Here is an 18,621-nt window from a genome sequence, read left to right as displayed (position 1 = left end):
AGATGGTTACTATTAATTGGCAGTTTTAATTCAGTTGTTTCCCTCAGTTCCCAGGTCTTAGCTTAGCTTGGATGATTCATCTGTGAAAGTAATAGAATCAAGTAGAGTAGCAAGTGCAATCTGAGATATCAGCCCACCTGAGGGAAGAAACGAAAACTTTTGGCTGCATTCCTGCTGGCAAGGCACACCTTAGCTTCAAAATCCACGTCCATGTTACTCAGATTCAGGTGTGAATGATTCGGATCTGATGTTACTCAGATTCAGGTGTGAATGATTTGGATCCGATGTTACTCAGATATAGGTGTGAATGATTCAATTCCGATGTTATTCAGATTCGGGTGTGAGTGATGAATACATGTATGTATCCGACACATGTGTTTAGAACCTTTGCAGGCAGTCTTATATAGAGCTTCCAAATACTTCGGTTAACAAGAACAGCATACATCCGTTCCGACGATTTAAATGTTAAGGTCAACTAAACAAGCAGAGGTCTTCGAGAAACTCGAATCCGTGAAACACGACCCAACTGCGATAAATAAGGCTTGGTCCCCCTTCATTTTATCGAGGAGGTTGAACTTTATCCTAAAGAGTAATGAATGCCAAACTCATATATAATGTAACAGAAATAATATCAATCTATTTAAACTTAATCAATTATTACATGATAATTTAAGTGGTAATATCACTAAAAAAACAGAATTGTAACTGGCTAAACTCATTTGTTTCCCCCAGTTCTCACTTCTCAGGCCTTGGCTTAGCATGGATGATTCATCCATGAAAGGAAGCTAATAAACTCGATTAGAGTAACAAATTGTAATGGTTAACAACACTAGTTTGCTTCCATTATCCGTTAATCTAGCTGTCCAACTTGTTTTTTCTGATAACCCCATCATTTCCTGTTGCTTTCTTCTCTCGGAAACCGTCAGCCCACCTGAGGAAGAAACCAAAGAATGTGTCCGCTATTGCTGCATGCAACGCTCCCAGTTGCGCCACATGCACATTCCCCAACGTAATCTTTTCTTGTAAGCTTCTGAAACGAGAACCATCAGACTATTTTTTCTTTCAGTCACAAAGCTACAGCAGTTTAAAAGATGAACATGCAATAAGCTTTGGTTGAGAATCTTGAGATAATTCTTCTGCAAAGAAAAATGTTGGGGGTTTTCTCGAGAAAGCAATCGGAAATCCACCGGAGGAGCTTCGACTTCCTTCGGTCGGCTTGGATTGCAAGAAAAGTAGGAATATTTAACACTGTTAATTGTAGTTGCGGAGATGAAAAGAGGAATTTTTTGTTGATTTCTTCTAGTGCAATAAGCACAAATAATTTTATTTCAATGAAAATCTACCTTATCATTTAAACAACAACAACGTTATCGATTTAGATATATATTTTACGGACAAGGAATGAATATGGGATGGTTAATAACACTATAAATGTAGTCAACTAGTCACTTTTTGTAATGATAAAAAATCACCTTACTATCAAATTTTCAAGAAATCGTGTCAAATTAAAGTAAGAGAACAAATTCTAAATCACAGCATAGTAGAGAGATTATAACCGTGATTAGACCAAAAGTTTTTCATAAACACACCTTAAAGTTTCATTATTACAGCTAAAGGCTCAAATTAATTAATACATGGTTGACTTCTCAGGCTGCATTTTCATAAATGGCAACGGCCTTATAAGCATTGATCATCCACTTCACGAGGTAAAGGCAATAGCTCGCGAAGATGAAGATGGGAATAATTGTATTAAATCAACAACTTAAACACAATTCAGTGCTAACTTTAGAAATTAGAATTTGACAAGGAAAATCTTCTTATCAGAGTTGAGACCAAACGGTTAAAACGAGTGTAGTTCTATTATACAACAATCTAATTTAAGATAATTTTATTTTAAAATATTATTATATTTAATTTTAAAATATTATACAATTTATAATATTTTTTAATCGAAAAATTACACTACCGCTGGTTTAGGATTTATAACTAAAAAAATTATATTTGTTGTAATTTTAATTACAATAAAAAGTATGATGAAAAGATAAATTTTTGGTTTTAGTCTATAATATTACCTGATCGAATCTAAAAAAGTACACTTTTAATATTTTTTATTACAACTAATTTATGCTATTTTTAATAAATTGCATTTTAAACTCACCTCTGAAATGAGAGAACTTTTTCTAGGCAATTTCAACAACACCCTACAGCAGGGTTTGCGTGATGAAATTACTCGGAGACTCCCCCAGCATAATTAGAATCCGACGACTGACTGTTTGAAATTCTGTCCTTTCATCCTTTCTTAATTTTTTATTTTCTTTTAATTTTTATATAATTTAATATTTTGATTTCTTTTTCCTATATTCACCAAACTTTACAAAAAACTCTCAACTTTCCCCTCCTCCAGGTCCCTCGCTGAAAACACTTTGGTAAGTTACTCAAAACTCTCTGTTTTCTTTGTGAATTTGACAATCAATCTTTTTTTTTTTTTTTCTGAAGTTGGTTCTTTGCTGCCAAAATGGGTATTGTTTGATTTTTTTCGATTAGGGTTATGCTTATTTAGATTGGGTTGCTTAATCTTAGTCATTGTTGTGAAATAAAGTAAGATTCTCTCCGTTGTATCCCAAATGTGGTCTTTCTTGCATGCTCTTTTGGCTTATGATAAGCTAAATCTTGGCATTCTATGGCTTATTAGTACATTTAACTTGGATTCTTTCCCATTCTTTAAGTGGTTCTTTGATCGAATTGATCTTGTTCTTTTTGGCTGATGACTAGATTTTGCTAGTGCGCGTTTATCATCTTTAGATGTTCTTTATGTTGATCATGGATTGATATAACATTATCTTTTCAGTGGCAGTTTGTTCTTTGCTCGTTTATGTGTCTGCCCTTCAGCTTTGTTAACCTAAGTTTTACATTGGATCATTTCTTATATTCCCCTCTTTGTTTTTGTTTTTGAAGCTTGATATTTAAAATGGAGGTGTCTGGTTCAAGTGAATTGCGATATGACGAGGAGCACGCGTTGAACACTTTGCTTGATGCCTTTGGATCTGTATTTTCTCTTAAAGATATTGCTTCTGCCTACTGTGAGGCGAACCGGAATGTGGATGTAGCTGGTGAAATTCTGTTTAAAATGCAGGAGAACCCCTCTTTTGTTGATACTAGTGCATCTAATGGCAAGGCAAAAAGTGGTGAAGCTAAGCAAATATGGCGACAAGTTTCATCTGCTAGTAATTCATCTAACGATGAGCTGAAAAAGGATGAGCTTTTTGAATCATCAAGTAGTAACAGTTTGCAGAATTCTTTTCGAGCAATTGGGGATTTCAGAACTCAAAAACAAAAATGGAGACCAGTTTCAGGAGGGACTGTTTCTAGCATGCTAGGAAAGGGGTATATGAAGCCTGCCCCTTCGGCTAATAGTTCCAATCCACGAACTAAACCCTTGAAGGTGGACTCAAAGGAGTGGCCAATGTCTGTACTTTGGGGAGAAGAATGCAAATCCAGTTCTTTGAAGGAGAACCGTTTGCATAAGGATATGGAAGATTTTCTTTTCAAAATGCTTGGACTGGGATTTCAACTGGAGAGGAATGTGATTAGAGAAGTTCTCGGTAATCCTACCGTTAATCATTGCCTTTTATCTAATTTCCTAGCATGTTCTTTGTTAAGCTGGTTTCTTTGTTTTATGCTTAAAGTGAGGCCATTTGATGTCTATATGATTTCCTAGTATGTCTGCATACATTCATTGTCATGCAAGATCACTAATCAAGTTTTATTTATTTATGGGTTTATATGCAGATAACTGTGGATATGACATGCAAAAGGTATGGATACGATCCTCGCTTCAGACTATCTTTTCTTTTCGTATGCAATTCTTGTTTCAGACTATCAAATGCACTTCCACCGACTTTTTAGTGCAAAGTATCGTATACTTTACTATTAAGGAAATGAAGTTTCTTTTGCCATGGTCGACTTCATGGAAATAAGATTCTTTTGAAGGTTTTTCTAACGGCTCCTTCCCCCCCTCTTGACTTATAAGAGCATGGAGAAGCTCCTTGACCGGTCAGCTGCAGGTTTGGACGAAGGAAGCAAATTTCTTGGTGAATCCAATAAAAAGGTTAGTCTAATATTCGAGTGTGTGAACCCAGTGGCCGGTATAATTATATTTTTTATTCTTCGTAAGATTAAAATAAAAGCGATTAAGATGTGCATCAAACCATTACGACTGTTCATCTTTTTTTGTTACACTTCTTCACCTTTTATAGACTAATGATATGCAACCAAGAGCGGAGGAGCTTTCACATGAAAAGTAAGTTTTCCTGAATTTTTTTTTGTTTTTCCGGCTAGGTTAATTTTGGACTTTATCAACAGAGAGAATTAGGAAAGAAGTATATCACAGTTCCTGATGACCCTTTTCACTTGCAGGAACAAAGTCTTGAATGCAAATGGAGGAGCAAGGCAATCGAAGGACAGAAACGAGATCCAAAAGGAAGTTTTGACTGCTTTGTTTAATAATGGTCTCGAGAGATTTGATGAATCACCTCCGAGAAGAACGAGGTCAGCAAAAAGGTCTATCGCATTAGGAGAACTTGTGGAAGGACCCCTGCTTGATTCTGTTGTTAAGGAGAAGGTCGATTCAGTTGGCTCAGATAAAAAAGATGGTATTTGCCCTAGTCCATTTCACTGGGAATTTCATGCAACTAAGAATTTAGTAAGATGCTTATAGGAGGCAGATAAGATTTAGCAGTAGACTGTTCAGGACTAAGTAACAACCACACTTGTTTTGTTGCTTCTATATGCTTCGGTATCTTAAGTAAAACATAGATTTTAATCGTAGATTTAGACGGTGCAAATGTTCACAGAAGAAAGGTTCAAGGTGTGACTATTCCCATATACCTTTTACCTGCTCAATACCGTCTTCACTGCCTCGGTGAGCATTTATAATTATTAATCAATAGTTTGCCCCACATAGACCCAGACCAATGGGAAATGGTTGTTTCTGGCTGCAAATTTGCTGCTGTTGTTTTTCCGAATATTTTCACTGTGTTTGAGTTCCTTGTACGAAAATTTTGATTCATCTTATTCTGTTGTTTACTTACAGACGAAGAGGAAGAGGAAGATAGTTTCCAGGTTCTTCGAAGAGCCGTGGAGGAATATAGGGGCACAATGAAGGAATATTATAAAGCTGTAAGTCTTGTGGTTTTGAAATTACCGTCCGTTTTTTCATGTTGGAGCTATTCTGAAATGTATGATACAATTTATACCGTGTCAATATCCTTTGAATTCCAAGTGGCTGATATGCGTTCTCTGTCAGGCTATTGAAGCTTTTGCTAAAGGGGATCAAGGTCTAGCAAACAGATTTCTGGAACAGGTAAAAATAAAGTCAAATATATGTGTGTTCCATCGATAAACTTTACTTCCATGACACAAGTGAAATCGACCTTTCTTCCTGGTTGCTTATGGCTAAAGTGGATATAAAGACGAAAACGAACTAAATAAATCTAAGTAATCCTACTGCTACTATCTGCAGTCAAGTTTTCTGTGTCATCTACTTGAATTATTGTTGGATTTTGGGGTGGCAGGGACAATTTTATCGTGAAAAGGCTCGCCAAGCAGATGAAGAATCTAATCAAAAGATTTTTGACACTCGGTTAGCTTCTCGTTCTTTAAAACGTTTATGGTCCCCCACCCTTTTTTCTCATTCTGTCTCTCACCCTTTTCCCCATCGCATTTATCAGGAACACGACGGATACAGAAGATGAAGATGAAATGTCGCTCGACTTGCACGATCATGGAGCCAAGGAAGCAATACGTCTTTTGAAGTGCCATCTATCTTCACTCGCAGGCATCCCATGTAAGCCCCCATTAACATCGATTTTACTCTCGAACCACTGTTTTCACTCATTGCTCTCTGTTTTCAATCAGCATTCAAGTACTTAAAAATCATCGTCGACAAAAATGAAGACGACTCATTGAAGGGCAGCCGTCGAAGACTGGTAAGAACTTCAGTTCTTTGATTTCAATCTCATAACTCAAGTATTCTGGGAGACGACCCTTTTTTTCAATACACAAAGGACTGTTACAAATACAAAATCTCACACGAAACGTATTCGAATAACTGTAATTTGAATAAACTATTATGAAGCACAATCATACTAAACCATATTCAACTTTGGACTGAACTTACGCGTGATATTTAGGGAGAACGTTTTCAAGTATCGATTTCATCATTTTATATGTTGCAGGTTATGAGGCTATTGGAGAAGGAATCAATCACTTGGACTGAAGGAGAGACATTTGGTATAATCAGGATCCAATTGGATAATATAAACCCCAAAAATTTGAGTTTTGCCAAGAAAAACCCATCTCTTTGATCGTTAAAGGCCAGTTGTTTGAAAATCACAGCCCAAGGACAGAGAGTTTCCTGTGCTGCTTGAGTGATTCTATTTTTGGTAACAGTGAATTCTAAAATTTCAATGTCATTTTACACAATATTATTAATATAATTATAAATTCAACCCTCGACATCAAAATTCTAAAGCGAAAAAGATTGAATATTTTTTGCATTAGTTGTTAAAGATGGATGTTATAAGATCAACAATGTTTCTATAAGGTTAAATCTAAAATTTAAACATTGAATAGCACTAGGGTAGATTACACATTTTTTATCGCTCAGCTTTGTTTAAATTCATGTTTTGGTCATTTAACTTTTAAGATTTTCAATTTAATCATTCAATTTTAAAAATTAAAATTTAGTTATTACCCCAGTATATGATTTATTTTATTAATATTTGAGTAAAAAAATATTTTATTGATATTACTTTTTTATGTTTTTTCATTAAATTGGTTCTCTATCAATCAACTCCTCCGTTTATCATTCTAAATCAATCATTAGTTGAACATTCTTCTTCTTTGATCTAAATTTGAACTATTTTCTGCCCCTTAACTTATCATCACTTTCATCTTTCATGCCATCTCTAATTATTCAAGAAACACTATGGAATTCGCTTACACCTTCATTTATTTATTATTATTATTTTTTGGTTACAAAGGGAACAGACATAAAAACTAATTTACTTTATATCCTCCGGGAAAGGATATGCTTCTGTAGTCTGCTTCAAAGAGTTGTGAGATAGCAGCAGGTTGAGACTAAAAAATAGCCAGTTCTTCATCCAGGGAAACACCCATCTTAGAAAGAAAATCTGCTCATAAATTACCTTCACGATAAATGTGGTTGAAGGTTATGTTCCAGCTGCGTCGTTTAAAGCTTCAAATGTCTTCGATCAAGGCACCTAACGGATGCAAGGTTGTATCTCCATTTTGAATGAGATGGATCACCACCCAGGCATCCACTTCACATTCAACGGTCTCATAGCCATGGTCCCAAGCTAAAGATGAGTGAATCCTTAAAGCGTGAAGCTCGGCTGCAACACTAGTGCAGATACCCAAGTGGGTAGAGAAACCCAAAACCCATTTTCCAGCTTCATCACGTAGAACACCTCCTGCTCCCGAGACTCCCGGATTACCTTGATAAGCTCCATTTGTGTTTTAACTTCAAGCTTCTCGATCTTGGTGGAGACCATGCGACGTAATAGCTACCACTAACAACTCGACTTGGTTTAGTATTAGTCGAAATAACCTCCTTCGTTGTATTCACTATATTTCGCCAAAGACCGAAATCATTCTGAAAAGTCTTATTGGGATCAAGAATCTTTTTGCACCTTGAAGTCCATAGTCTCCAGATGGGCGTAGCAAAGATCGTCACCCTCTCTTGCGACATCCTCTTCATGTCAAGGTTTACAGCAAAGCAACTGTGAACATCCCGGTTGAAGAAAACATATGGTGTGCAACCATTCCAAAAATAATCCCATATACGCGTAGCCGTGTTATAATCTCTCAGAATATGAGCTAGATCTTCAAAGAGGCAGTCGCAAATTGAGCATCCACTCAAGTGCGATAGTCCCCTGGTAGCCCTTCGCGCGTTAGTTAAGAGCCTGTCACGCCACGCCAACCATATGAAATACCTCCGCCTATGAGGAATAGGTAATTTCCAAATCCAAGAGGAGTCTTCACTGGTATCTCCAGCGTCTTCCAATGTATAGGACAGGTAAGCTGAACGGGTCGTAAAAACGCCATTAGCGGACAGCGGTATGCTTCCAGTAGAGGGAATCTTTCATGAGGGCCAATCTAGGAATTGGGTAACCCATAACCATGCTCGCTACTTCCATAGACACTTGGGCAAAAAATTTATTCAAATCTCATTTCTTATCAGCCATAAGGAAATCACTCACCTTAGCTGAGGTATCCACAACAGAAGGCGACACATGATGAAACTGAACAATAGGTTGTCCTAGCCAATTATCAGTCCAAAAGAAGGTGTTTGATCCATCATCTATTCTATAAACCAACCCATTTGCAAAGTGACGTAAGCTAATGACCAAGCTTCTCCAAGCGTAAGACCAAGACTGACTGCTTCAATGTTGATCAGAGGCATAAGCCAACGGGTTTCCATGATCATAGGTAGTTGAAATCCTTAAACAAGAGAAAGTCGATTGCAAGAGTTTCGACATACTCACAGATGATGAAGTTCGTCAAGAGCTGAAAGTCTATTCAAATTGGTCAAGTTACCCCCAATTGTATATTAAAGGTGAACTTAACGGTGGATCAGAAATCGTGTTACAGATGCAGAAAACTGGTGAGCTGCGAAAGATTTTAACCGAGAAAGGCATCGTTAAGAATGAGACGCTAGAGGACCGTCTGAGAAGTTTGATTTCATCTTTCAATAGTGATGCTCTTTATGAAGGGTACCCCCGATGCTCCGAGATGTGGTTTCAGCTCTAAAGTTGTCAACGCCCTAAAGGAGGAAGGTGTGAGTTTTGGGTCATTCGATATTTTAATATACGATTAGGTTAGACAGGGATTGAAAGTGTTCTCGAACTGGCCGACCTTTCCTCAACTTTATTACAAAGGTGTGCCTATTGGAGGTTGCGATATTGTCCTGGAGCTGAGGAACAACGGAGAGCTGAAAGCGACTCTGACAGAGTAAGGTAGGTTCAGTGCGTTTAAAGTAAGACTTGAGGACAGAACCCTGGCTTCAATTCCGGACTTCTCGGTCATCCAAGTTGAATATTTGCCAATTAACAATACTGCAAAACCTTTATAATTTGTTGGTTTTATTTTTGCCTTCAAATTCTCTCTTGTGCTTCAAGCTTGTTTGATAATTCGTTTATATGTAAGTTTATTTAAAATTAATATTTTTCCTCTAAAAGCATAAAAAATATTTGTGGATAAAAAAGAATCTCAAGTATCAAAATAAGAAGTACAACTCAAAAGCTGATCTCGGAGTCTGAAGGACTACAATGGCCATCAGATGGAAAAGCATACACAGATCAATGAATGATGAGGAACCAAACAATGGAGATTTAGCTGGACTTCATGGCCAATATCGTTTTTGTTTCTTCGTCTCCATTTATTTTATTGGGCTTTCATGCGATCCAGAAGTACATCCACTCTTTTACCATGTCTTCTATTTGCCTTCAACAAGGCATGATACATTTTTCGGTTGACCGGAATCGTTCTCCTCAGTGTCTCCACGAATTCTTCCGCGTCACAAACACTGCCTTCATCACCTAGCCAATCCAAGATGCCAGTAACCACCCTGAGGTTCGGTTTCCACCCCTTATCCTCCACAAATAAAGATAGGGCAGCTTTCATGCACTCGAAAGCTTTTTCCGTCTGACCTTTATCTAGGTAACTTGCTGCCACAAGGCCTCACCTATTAGGGGTGGTGATCTTACCCTTTTCCTTCAGATTTTCAAGCATCGCTTCTTCCTTCTCGTGTAGACCCTTTCTAATATACCCAACAACAACGATATTCGGTATCCGAAGATCATAACAGTTGCCTGATGATTCCCACTCCTCGAGTATTTTCTCTGCTTCTTCCAATTCATCAAGCTTCACAAGAGATTGCAGCATCGTGACGAAATCCTTGTTTATATGCCTTCTACAAGCATTTTTTTCTAGACCCCACAATCTCAAGACCTCGGCTTTGTTTCCCAAGCTTGTGTATAGTGATATTAGATGATTGTAGCCGGTTCTATCTAGCTTCTGTTCGGATTTTTTCAGTGCGTCGATTGCCTTTTCAGTAAGGCCTGCTTTTATGTAAACATTGGCAGCAACAACATAAGTGTTCCAATCCATCTCAATGTGAGGTTGGTTCTCCATTTCTGTTAAACATTCCTTCCATTCCCTCGATATACGACATTACATCATAGGAATTCATGCAGATTCTGTAAGTGAAGTTATCCGGGGAGACATTGTTCTCTTTCATCTCCCTCAGTACATCAGGTACCTTCTGATGCTGTCCGGTATTAGTGTAAAGGCACATAATATCATTGTATGTAAGAGCCGTCGAGGAAAAACCCAACTCCTCCATTTTCCGCAAATGAGACAGGGACTTGTCTGTCTGCCGCTGCCTCACATAACAATTCAGAAGGGCGCCATATGTCTTATCGGTTTTATCTTGGTCCTTCAACTTATTAAAATAGCTTTCAGCGGAAGCAAATCCTCGAACTTTACCAATGAGATCCAACTGCACGGCATGTTCAGTAGGTGAAAAGGCACAAAGACCCTTTCTATTCATCCATTCAGAAACCTGCACCCATTAGACATCAGGAAATATCAGAAAATAAACAAAGTTATCCATAATCTTATGGTTCAAAGTTTAAACATCCGATCACCAACTAAACTTGCAATTCCTTAACTAAAAAATTTCACGCAGATATGTATTCAACCACTACAAACCAAAAAAGAAAACCCGATACGAACAATTTAAGTGTCAAGCTACATGGCACGATCAACCTTTAAGGCTTTAACTAACAAGTTCACATTCATCCTCCCATCTCCACTTTAGGCAACAATGTGGAGCATCCAGCAACAATCTTTTGTTTTTCTTTCTTGAAGTTACAAATTGTGATTATATTGACACTTACGAACCAGAATCAATTATTACAAGGACAATACTGAATGACTAACTCGACTCAAACTAATTCACCCCAATAAATCAATCGTTCTTTAAAAATTGAAACTTTTTTTCTCTCTTATCTGCTATGTTCACGATTTCAGTCATACACACTAAAATTTGCAGGTCGGCAGGAGTCGACTCTAGAAAACAAAGCCTCACCTTTTACTCGATCATCTCCATTACATCAGCTTACAGATTTCAACATTATTTCAAACCAACAATTTCCTTATTGACAAATAATCACTCAGGCGCATAATGATAAAATTCAAATCAAATATGCAAACAACTCTAGGGAACTTGTTGGCAGTGATGATGTCAAAACCTGTCTTGGCTGTTTAAAGTTTAAAAATTCAAGTCAGCATCATTCAGTTTTGGGTAAAGTACTAACTGAATTATGTCAAAATGATGTTTTTGGTCATCCAACTTTCAAATGTTACAAAATATCAATTAAAAAACTGTTACAAAATGGGCCCTGCAGCTTATAAATAGTAACAAATCTCAATAATTTCAACGACCATATTCTGTGTAATATTTGAACATTCTGATAAAAAAAAATCATTTTTACAGTGACATCTGTTGTACTTCACACTTCAGTTATCACAAATGCTTCTACTGCTTAATACGACAAACATCATGAAACCCCATATGAAAAAGTACTGCAAATACAAAATTTTCAGACAAATTAAACTCGAGAATATATAAAATAGACCCAAACCTGAAGAGCCTGGGTGAATCGTTTTCGCTTGTGAAGATCGTGAATGTTGCGTTGAAGCTCGGCGACTCGAATGTTGTTGCCATGTTTGAACCAATCTTCAAGCTCAGCTTCGACGCTTTTGTTGGGGCTTCCCAGAAGACTGATTCTGGAATACAGAGTGGCTTTGTTGACCCAGTTTGCATAATAAAATCTGCTAAAACACACATATTGAGTCTGGGATTTTGAGTTGAACAACAGCTTTGTGAAGTTCATGCTTTTAGCAGAAAAATGAGATGAAATCGAACAGGGTGAGTTAATTTTAGCAGAAAGATTATTTTAGGTTGAAACGAACTAAAGAAAATGTTTTACAAAAAAATAAGCACCAAAAATATTTTACCCAAAATACAGAGAGAAATACATTGATTAGGAAAACCAACTACGTAAGAGTAACCTATTTTACATCAGAAATCAAAGATAATAACTTTAAATTTTTCTAACAAAAGTTATTGCTATAAATTTACAAAATGGAACGGTTGAGACTCGGATCACAAATATTAAAATTTGAATATGATTCATTTTCTAAAGTCACTAAAATATAGTATCAAATAACATTTTTTTTACGGTTAAGATCACTTAATGAATTCGAGTCTTACTCGTATTTTAAATAAACTTAAATTGCTATTCCATAAATTCCACGAGCACAATACATGAGGTGCAAACAATCGAAACCTTTGGCTACAACAGAAGAAGATCAAGACTGAAGGCTACATGATCACGTAGCAGTGGTAGTTTCATGGTGATTGTTGTTGTGCTGATCAAGGCAGTCCAACAGCTTAATTTGCAGAGCTTTGAATTGCGCAATTTGAGTCTGCAACTCCACCTTCTCTCTCCTCAGGTGCAGGTTCTCCTCCATTAGTGTCCGACGATGAACACTCGTTTCATCGTCCATGCCATTGATGATGTGATGATGGTCTTCTTCGGACGAAGAGGAAGCCTTCAAGAAAGCAGGGAACACGCTTGGCTCGCTCCTCTTTCGTGTTATCTCCAGTAGCATTTGCTTATGGCCTCTCTGAAACTTATCGTGCTTGAATTCCCACCTCCTTGATGATGTTTTCTTAAACCCCTCCTCTTTGCCAACAACATTTTTAGATTGTGCTTTCTTCATCCCATCTATTCTAGTTGTTACAACATAATATCCTTATTTAACATCATTAAATATTTCAATTAAAAATTTATCATGAATTTTTCTTAAAACCACTTGGTGCCCTTACCATATTAAGATTTAGAATTTAATCTCTATGTTTTAACTTAACATAATTTAATCCTGTGATTTTATAACATTATTATTGAACGTTACTAAATATTCCAATTAATTTTTTAATATTTTTTCTTCTTCTTAAAAACACCTCGTTTAGCACCATAATTCACAAAATATTTTTAAGAAAACAATGTAGGGATACAAAAATAATAATTTAAGATCAATCAGAGCAGAGATCAAAATTTATGTAAATATCAATTAAAACTAAGAACTTTTTGCTTTGCCTAATAGGATAAAATGCACGTGTATGAAATTAAAGTTGCAAATATTGTTAGGAGAAAAAGAATTCGGCTTTGGAAAGGAAAACAACTCACGTATGTATTAAGTTGGCGAATAAAGCTAGAAAAATTATTGTGCTTGAAATATCTAGGCAAAGTCAGCTCCGAAAACTCCACCGGCGACCACACCACGAACCCCGTCCCTTCATCGTTCCACGACACTATTTTCTTGCCGCCGCCGCCACCACCTTCTTCCTCTAACAAAGCATAAGTCTTGGACAGAAACGGAGCTGGCCCTTTGTTCCGGGGAGAAGAGCTCGTCGGATAATAACTCATTTCGCAGCTCATAATCACGAGCTTTTTGAATGATAATTAATGACTACCGAGTCCTTTTCATTTATATATCCTGAAGAGTTAAAGCTGCCCTTTGTTTTCTACAACTTTCTTTCGTTGTTGGTGTATATTTATGCCACGCCTCTTGGAAACTACTGGTGCCGTGGAAAGTGGTTTACTTTTCTTTTACTTTCTTTAGTAACTTTTTATGTTTTTTTGGGGGGTTTGGAATTCAGACAAGGCAACTTTGTTGTCGTAGAGAATAGCTTGAAGAAACAATATATATGTATTTCTATAATCAACGGTTTCTTTTAACTTATTAGGCAAAAGCGAAAGGGTTGAAGCATCTTCACAGAAGCTCGAAATGATAAATATTTTGTGTAAATAATTTAAAAAAATGATTTCTGAAAAATAAAATATAAAAATTATTTTCCTGTTTTTAGATGAATGATGTTTGTTTTACTGAAAAAATTTCTAAAAAATAATTCTGAAAAATAAATTATGCTTCCTAGAAAATGAATTACAAATATTATTTTTCGTTGTTTGGATGAAACTGTGTAAATCATTTTCCTTTGTTTGGTAAAATTTTCTGAAAATAATTTTCAACATCTAACTTTCATTAAATAAACTCATCTTAAAATCTTATTTTTATCTTATCTTTTATTTTTTATTGATTTAATTTTATAATTATAAAATTATCTCGTTAACCAAATTTTGTATATGATTACAATGTTTTTGTTAAAGTAAATTAAATTAAATTAAAATTAAATATCACTCATTTTTTATAATTATAAATAAAATATAAATAAATTATATTTTCAATAAATATTTTCAATTGCTGCAAAAAGTCAAAAAAGTTAGACATTGCCAACAAAAAATGTTAATTTAATCAACATTCCTAAACAATTCTAATAAGACAATTTATTTTCTTTGAGCATTGCTAATAAATATTCCATAACATTACTAATCAAAATCTTAAAATGTAAAGAGATGGGATTGTTATTGAACTTTTAGTAAAAGAATTTATATTCTAACTTATTTGTACAACTTAATTCACTTTTGCCTTTCAATTTTTAAAAAGAAGCATCATTCAACAATTAAATTGATGGTATGAAATAAATTATAACAATTTTATTCAATTTGTGATCATCACTGCAAGTCTTCAAATAAACATGCACAAGCATAATCCACTAAAATATAACAAACTTCAAGCCAACATTGTTATTAACAAAATTAGTAAAGTATAAAACAAAAGGAAAATAATGTATGAAACTATCTTACAAAATCATTGTAATAGCATAATCATGTATTCATAATAGTAATATGTATTGTAAATTTGAAGAGTCCAAACAAAATTTTTGGAGTGGATAAGTCAATATCTCCACAAATCAGATGATCGATTTCTTCACTATCAACATTCAATTTTTCTTGTAAACAGACTATATTTACCTCTGACAATCAAATGACTTGTTGAACTTCGTCAATATTAGGATTACTCAAAAGATGAATTTGCATATATAAAAGTGAATGCAAGGACATAACAATTCTTACTAAAATGATACAAAAATTTAAAAATTACTAACATCAGTTATATATCTAAATGTACTGACACTACAAGAAAATATACCTTTAATGACACATGAACGATGACACACGCTAATTTATGACTTGCAAAACATGTGTGTCATTAAAAAATGTCATGATTTTTAAAATCTGAACGATTTATGACTTACAATAATATGTGTCATATTTAATAGTCATAATCCAAAAAATTTACAAAAACACGGAGTATAGTTTTAATTGTGTGTCATCTTTAGGAGTCGTATTTTAATTTTCCCCCCATTATTTTCATCCTTCCCGCTTCTTCCCCCCTCGATAATAAGTTTGAACCTTGAAATTGTTTCAGGTTCTCAAAAATGACTCAAGATGTGGAGATGAAAGAACAATCATCTCCTTCCAATTACGTTACTTCCTCTTCTCCTTCCACTTTGCACCGTAAGCTCACTCCATCTATGCATCTATAACACCCATATTCCCCCTCTCGTACGCATATTTTTTACGCTTGGTTGTAGAACTTTGATTTGCTACTTTCTAATGTTTCTGAAGTGGGAACTTGTGGGATTTCTTGGATTTGAATAAATTCTTCTGGGTTTATGTTAGATTTGAAGGAAATTGCGTTTTAGACTAGCCAATCAGGACTGTTTCAATCCTGGAGCCATCTAAGGCTGTAAGTTTCCCTTTTGTTTTCCAAGTCAATCTATTTAGGGTTTTCAATTTTCCAGGGAATCTGATCGGATCCTAGTAGATTTGGAAACTGATTCGTTCGTATTCTTTACAGGGTTTTTTCCTGGCAATGACCAAGATAGTGGGAACTTTAGGTCCAAGGTCTCGATTTGTTGATGTTATTTCTGGTTGTCTTAAAGCTGGAATGTCTGGTACTGTATTTTCGGACTCACTTCTTTTTAGTTACTACTGTGTTATTGGAAGCAATATTTATTTATTCGTTTGTTTTTCTTCAGTGGCTAGGTTCGATTTCTCGTGGCATGATCCGAAGAGTCATCAGGAAACTTTAGAAAATTTAAAGGTCGTCGTTAAGCTAACTAAAAAGCTTTGTGAAGTAGGTTATTTATATCTGGATTGATTTTTGTTCGTTTTTGAACTTATGTTTGTTTCCTTGAAAATTTGATATGTCTGAATGTTTCCTTGAACCAATGTCCCCTGCCCCTACCTCTCTTTGTTCTGAACCTTTAACGGTTAAATCCCCCGGTTTGTTTTCTGGTCTGGTTATTTACGTCATTGGCTTATCTAAAGGTTGGTTCTTTCTGGTTTGATTGTTTTGGGGTACTTTTTACAATGTACTAATGTCTGAGTTTGATAAAAACTCGTATGATTTCTAGTCTGGGTACTTTGAATTTTGATTGAACTCATCATGTTTTGCCATTACATGTCGATGTTTCTCTTTTGCTTGCAGAAGTAAGTAGACAAGTCGTGGAGGCAACAGAGAGATTAGGTGGTTAATACAGTACTAGTTTACATCCTCAATGCACCTATTTGGTGGTCCGTATATCCTTTCTCATATTGTTTGGTTTTAAATCACTTAGATTTTAGCTTAATGTGAGACTTGGCTGGCTTGGGATAAAGAGAATGCAAATGGATATTATGTGTACTGTGATGATAATAAGGTTTCCTATTGTCTTGTCTTTGTATTATCTCTGCTGCTGTAAGTGCAACTGTTATGATAAGCCTTAATATTAGTTACAGCGTTAGTGGACGCCCCAGCAAAATCACGAATGCAGTGGACACCAGAACTTCATGAAGACTTTGTTGCAGCTGTTAACCAATTGGGAGGCAGTGAAAGTGTGTTACTTTCATTTCTCATGAAACGTTTTCCAAAATATGATATGTTTTAATTTGTTTTGTATTTTCAACTTACATAAGCTACTCCAAAGGGCGTGTTGAAGCTTATGAAAGTTGAAGGCTTGATAATTTATCATGTTAAAAGTCATTTGCAGGTGCATAGACTTTTCTATTAGTTATTATATATATATATATATATATATATATATATATATATATATATATATGTGTGTACAAAGGCTTGGATTTGATTACCCTTTAACCGATCTCTTCACTGCAGAAATACATAACAACTAGATACAGACCAGAGCCATCCGAAGGTATATGTTAATCTCCCTTTAAGTTTCTTCCTTTTCCTTAGTTGTGTTACTTCTCTGCAAGCATGCATCTATTGCCTTTCTTTCTTTATTGGAACATATATATTTTTAAAAGGGTGTTCATTCCTTGATATTTGTTCAATATTTTCTCTTTGTTACTTATATTGGGGTTGAGATGGATAGTTTGGAGCTACATAGTCCAATTTGGCCTCATCAATGAAGTGGATATCAGTTTTAAAAAAATAGTTAATTGGTTCCAGAATCTTTAGCTGTCCAGTGAAGATTTATGATGCATGTCTAGCTTGCACTCGACAATCTCCCATCCCATACTGATATAATGAAAGTTATTGCAGTCTATGTGAATGTTTATATTTAAAAAAAGTTGATTTTTGGCTTTTTGCTTGACTGTACATGGATGCTTAAGTTATCAAGATATGTGTGTTATTTGTTAGAGATGGGATTTATCTAAATTCACTTAGACTATGAAAGTTTAGTTGAATGCCCTCCTTTGTTTGATTGATTAAGGATGTTCAGAGTTCAGACCCACTATATTACTCCTTATAATAATTGGAATCTATAACTAATTTTGGTAAATGGATATCAATCACCTTTTCCTCTGAGTGAAATAGAATTCAGTAGCACGTTTGTTGCAAGTTTGAATGAAAATCATCATTATAACCGAGAAAGATGGGTGAATTACCCATATGTAAATAGAAGAATCCCCTTAAATAACGGTGTAACTGTGAGAAATGAAAAGTAAAGCTTTTAAAACTTAAGATACCTTTACCATAAATTTACTTGATTTTTCGTTCTTTTCATATTACTTAGTTATGAGTGATGACTTGATAACCATAAATGAAAATGTTTGCTCTTTACAAACGTTTGGACTACTTATGTTCTCACCTGAAGATAGTTGATGCTTGATTAATATATACAAAGTATTAATTCCTATATGTCATCAGCAGTTGGTTCAAATAAGGAGTGGAAACCAAAGGTGACCAGCTCTAATTTTGGGAAGGGTTCGGGAACAGCTAGTGCATCTGATGTTCCTACTAGTTCAGTTGAAGCCAATGCTCATTCGTAGCCTGTTTCAAGAGTTCTCGACTCTGAAGAAGCAACTTCAAAATTGCAGAAGAAGCTAGTAGAAGAGATACATCTCCAGCAACGTCGACATGTTTGATATTCGCAAAGAATGAGTATCTTATGTGGAAAACTTTATTATGCCATGATATTTTGTATCGACATATGATTACAAATATTTTTTATAACTTAATGTTTATATATTGTATGCAAATGGATTGCTTATATATAATATGATATATATATATTTAGTATTATGAGGCATTAAATGTGATTTAGTTTGATTATTT

At 35.2% G+C, this 18,621-nt stretch overlaps 2 protein-coding genes and 2 pseudogenes across 5 annotated transcripts; 2 read left to right on the top strand and 2 right to left on the bottom strand.

The window, feature by feature from the left end:
• Positions 1-2,335: 2,335 nt before the first annotated feature.
• Positions 2,336-6,417, top strand: LOC120174751 (putative nuclear RNA export factor SDE5). 4 transcript variants are annotated; one of them, XM_039181509.1, is made up of 13 exons: positions 2,336-2,426; positions 2,956-3,193; positions 3,248-3,602; positions 3,790-3,815; positions 4,031-4,108; positions 4,257-4,300; positions 4,417-4,652; positions 5,093-5,178; positions 5,306-5,362; positions 5,574-5,641; positions 5,730-5,845; positions 5,917-5,987; positions 6,237-6,417. In XM_039181509.1, exons 2-13 carry the CDS (start codon positions 2,969-2,971, stop codon positions 6,363-6,365), a joined length of 1,491 nt encoding a protein of 496 aa, XP_039037440.1. In that variant the 5' UTR covers positions 2,336-2,426; positions 2,956-2,968; the 3' UTR covers positions 6,366-6,417. The 4 variants fall into 4 exon arrangements, with proteins under 4 accessions (XP_039037440.1, XP_039037437.1, XP_039037439.1 ...); XM_039181506.1 differs by having other exon boundaries at positions 2,956-3,602; XM_039181508.1 differs by having other exon boundaries at positions 2,337-2,426; positions 2,956-3,602; positions 4,269-4,300.
• Positions 6,418-8,202: 1,785 nt separating this feature from the next.
• On the top strand, positions 8,203-9,181 carry LOC120174761 (annotated as a pseudogene).
• Positions 9,182-9,342: 161 nt separating this feature from the next.
• Positions 9,343-11,981, bottom strand: LOC120174752 (annotated as a pseudogene).
• A 499-nt stretch (positions 11,982-12,480) lies between these two features.
• On the bottom strand, positions 12,481-13,593 carry LOC120174760 (heat stress transcription factor B-2a-like). The gene is made up of 2 exons (XM_039181520.1): positions 13,341-13,593; positions 12,481-12,831 (listed from the first exon to the last, which is right to left on the bottom strand). Exons 1-2 carry the CDS (start codon positions 13,590-13,592, stop codon positions 12,481-12,483), a joined length of 603 nt encoding a protein of 200 aa, XP_039037451.1. The 5' UTR covers position 13,593.
• Positions 13,594-18,621: the final 5,028 nt, after the last annotated feature.

This window comes from Hibiscus syriacus, unplaced genomic scaffold (genome assembly GCF_006381635.1).
Source record: "Hibiscus syriacus cultivar Baekdansim isolate YM2019G1 unplaced genomic scaffold, ASM638163v2 tig00112117_pilon, whole genome shotgun sequence".
NCBI classification, from domain to species: domain Eukaryota; kingdom Viridiplantae; phylum Streptophyta; class Magnoliopsida; order Malvales; family Malvaceae; genus Hibiscus; species Hibiscus syriacus.
This window is presented reverse-complemented; position numbering and strand designations above follow the sequence as displayed.

Coding starts and splice junctions, on each gene's coding strand:
- LOC120174751 (XM_039181506.1), top strand. CDS start 2,969: ATGGAGGTGTCTGGTTCAAGTGAATTGCGATATGACGAGGAGCACGCG. Junction 5,179..5,305: donor TGAAGGAATATTATAAAGCT/GTAAGTCTTGTG, acceptor GTTCTCTGTCAG/GCTATTGAAGCTTTTGCTAA. Junction 5,642..5,729: donor CAAAAGATTTTTGACACTCG/GTTAGCTTCTCG, acceptor CGCATTTATCAG/GAACACGACGGATACAGAAG.
- LOC120174760 (XM_039181520.1), bottom strand. CDS start 13,592: ATGAGCTGCGAAATGAGTTATTATCCGACGAGCTCTTCTCCCCGGAAC. Junction 12,832..13,340: donor TTCGCCAACTTAATACATAC/GTGAGTTGTTTT, acceptor GGCAAAGAGGAG/GGGTTTAAGAAAACATCATC.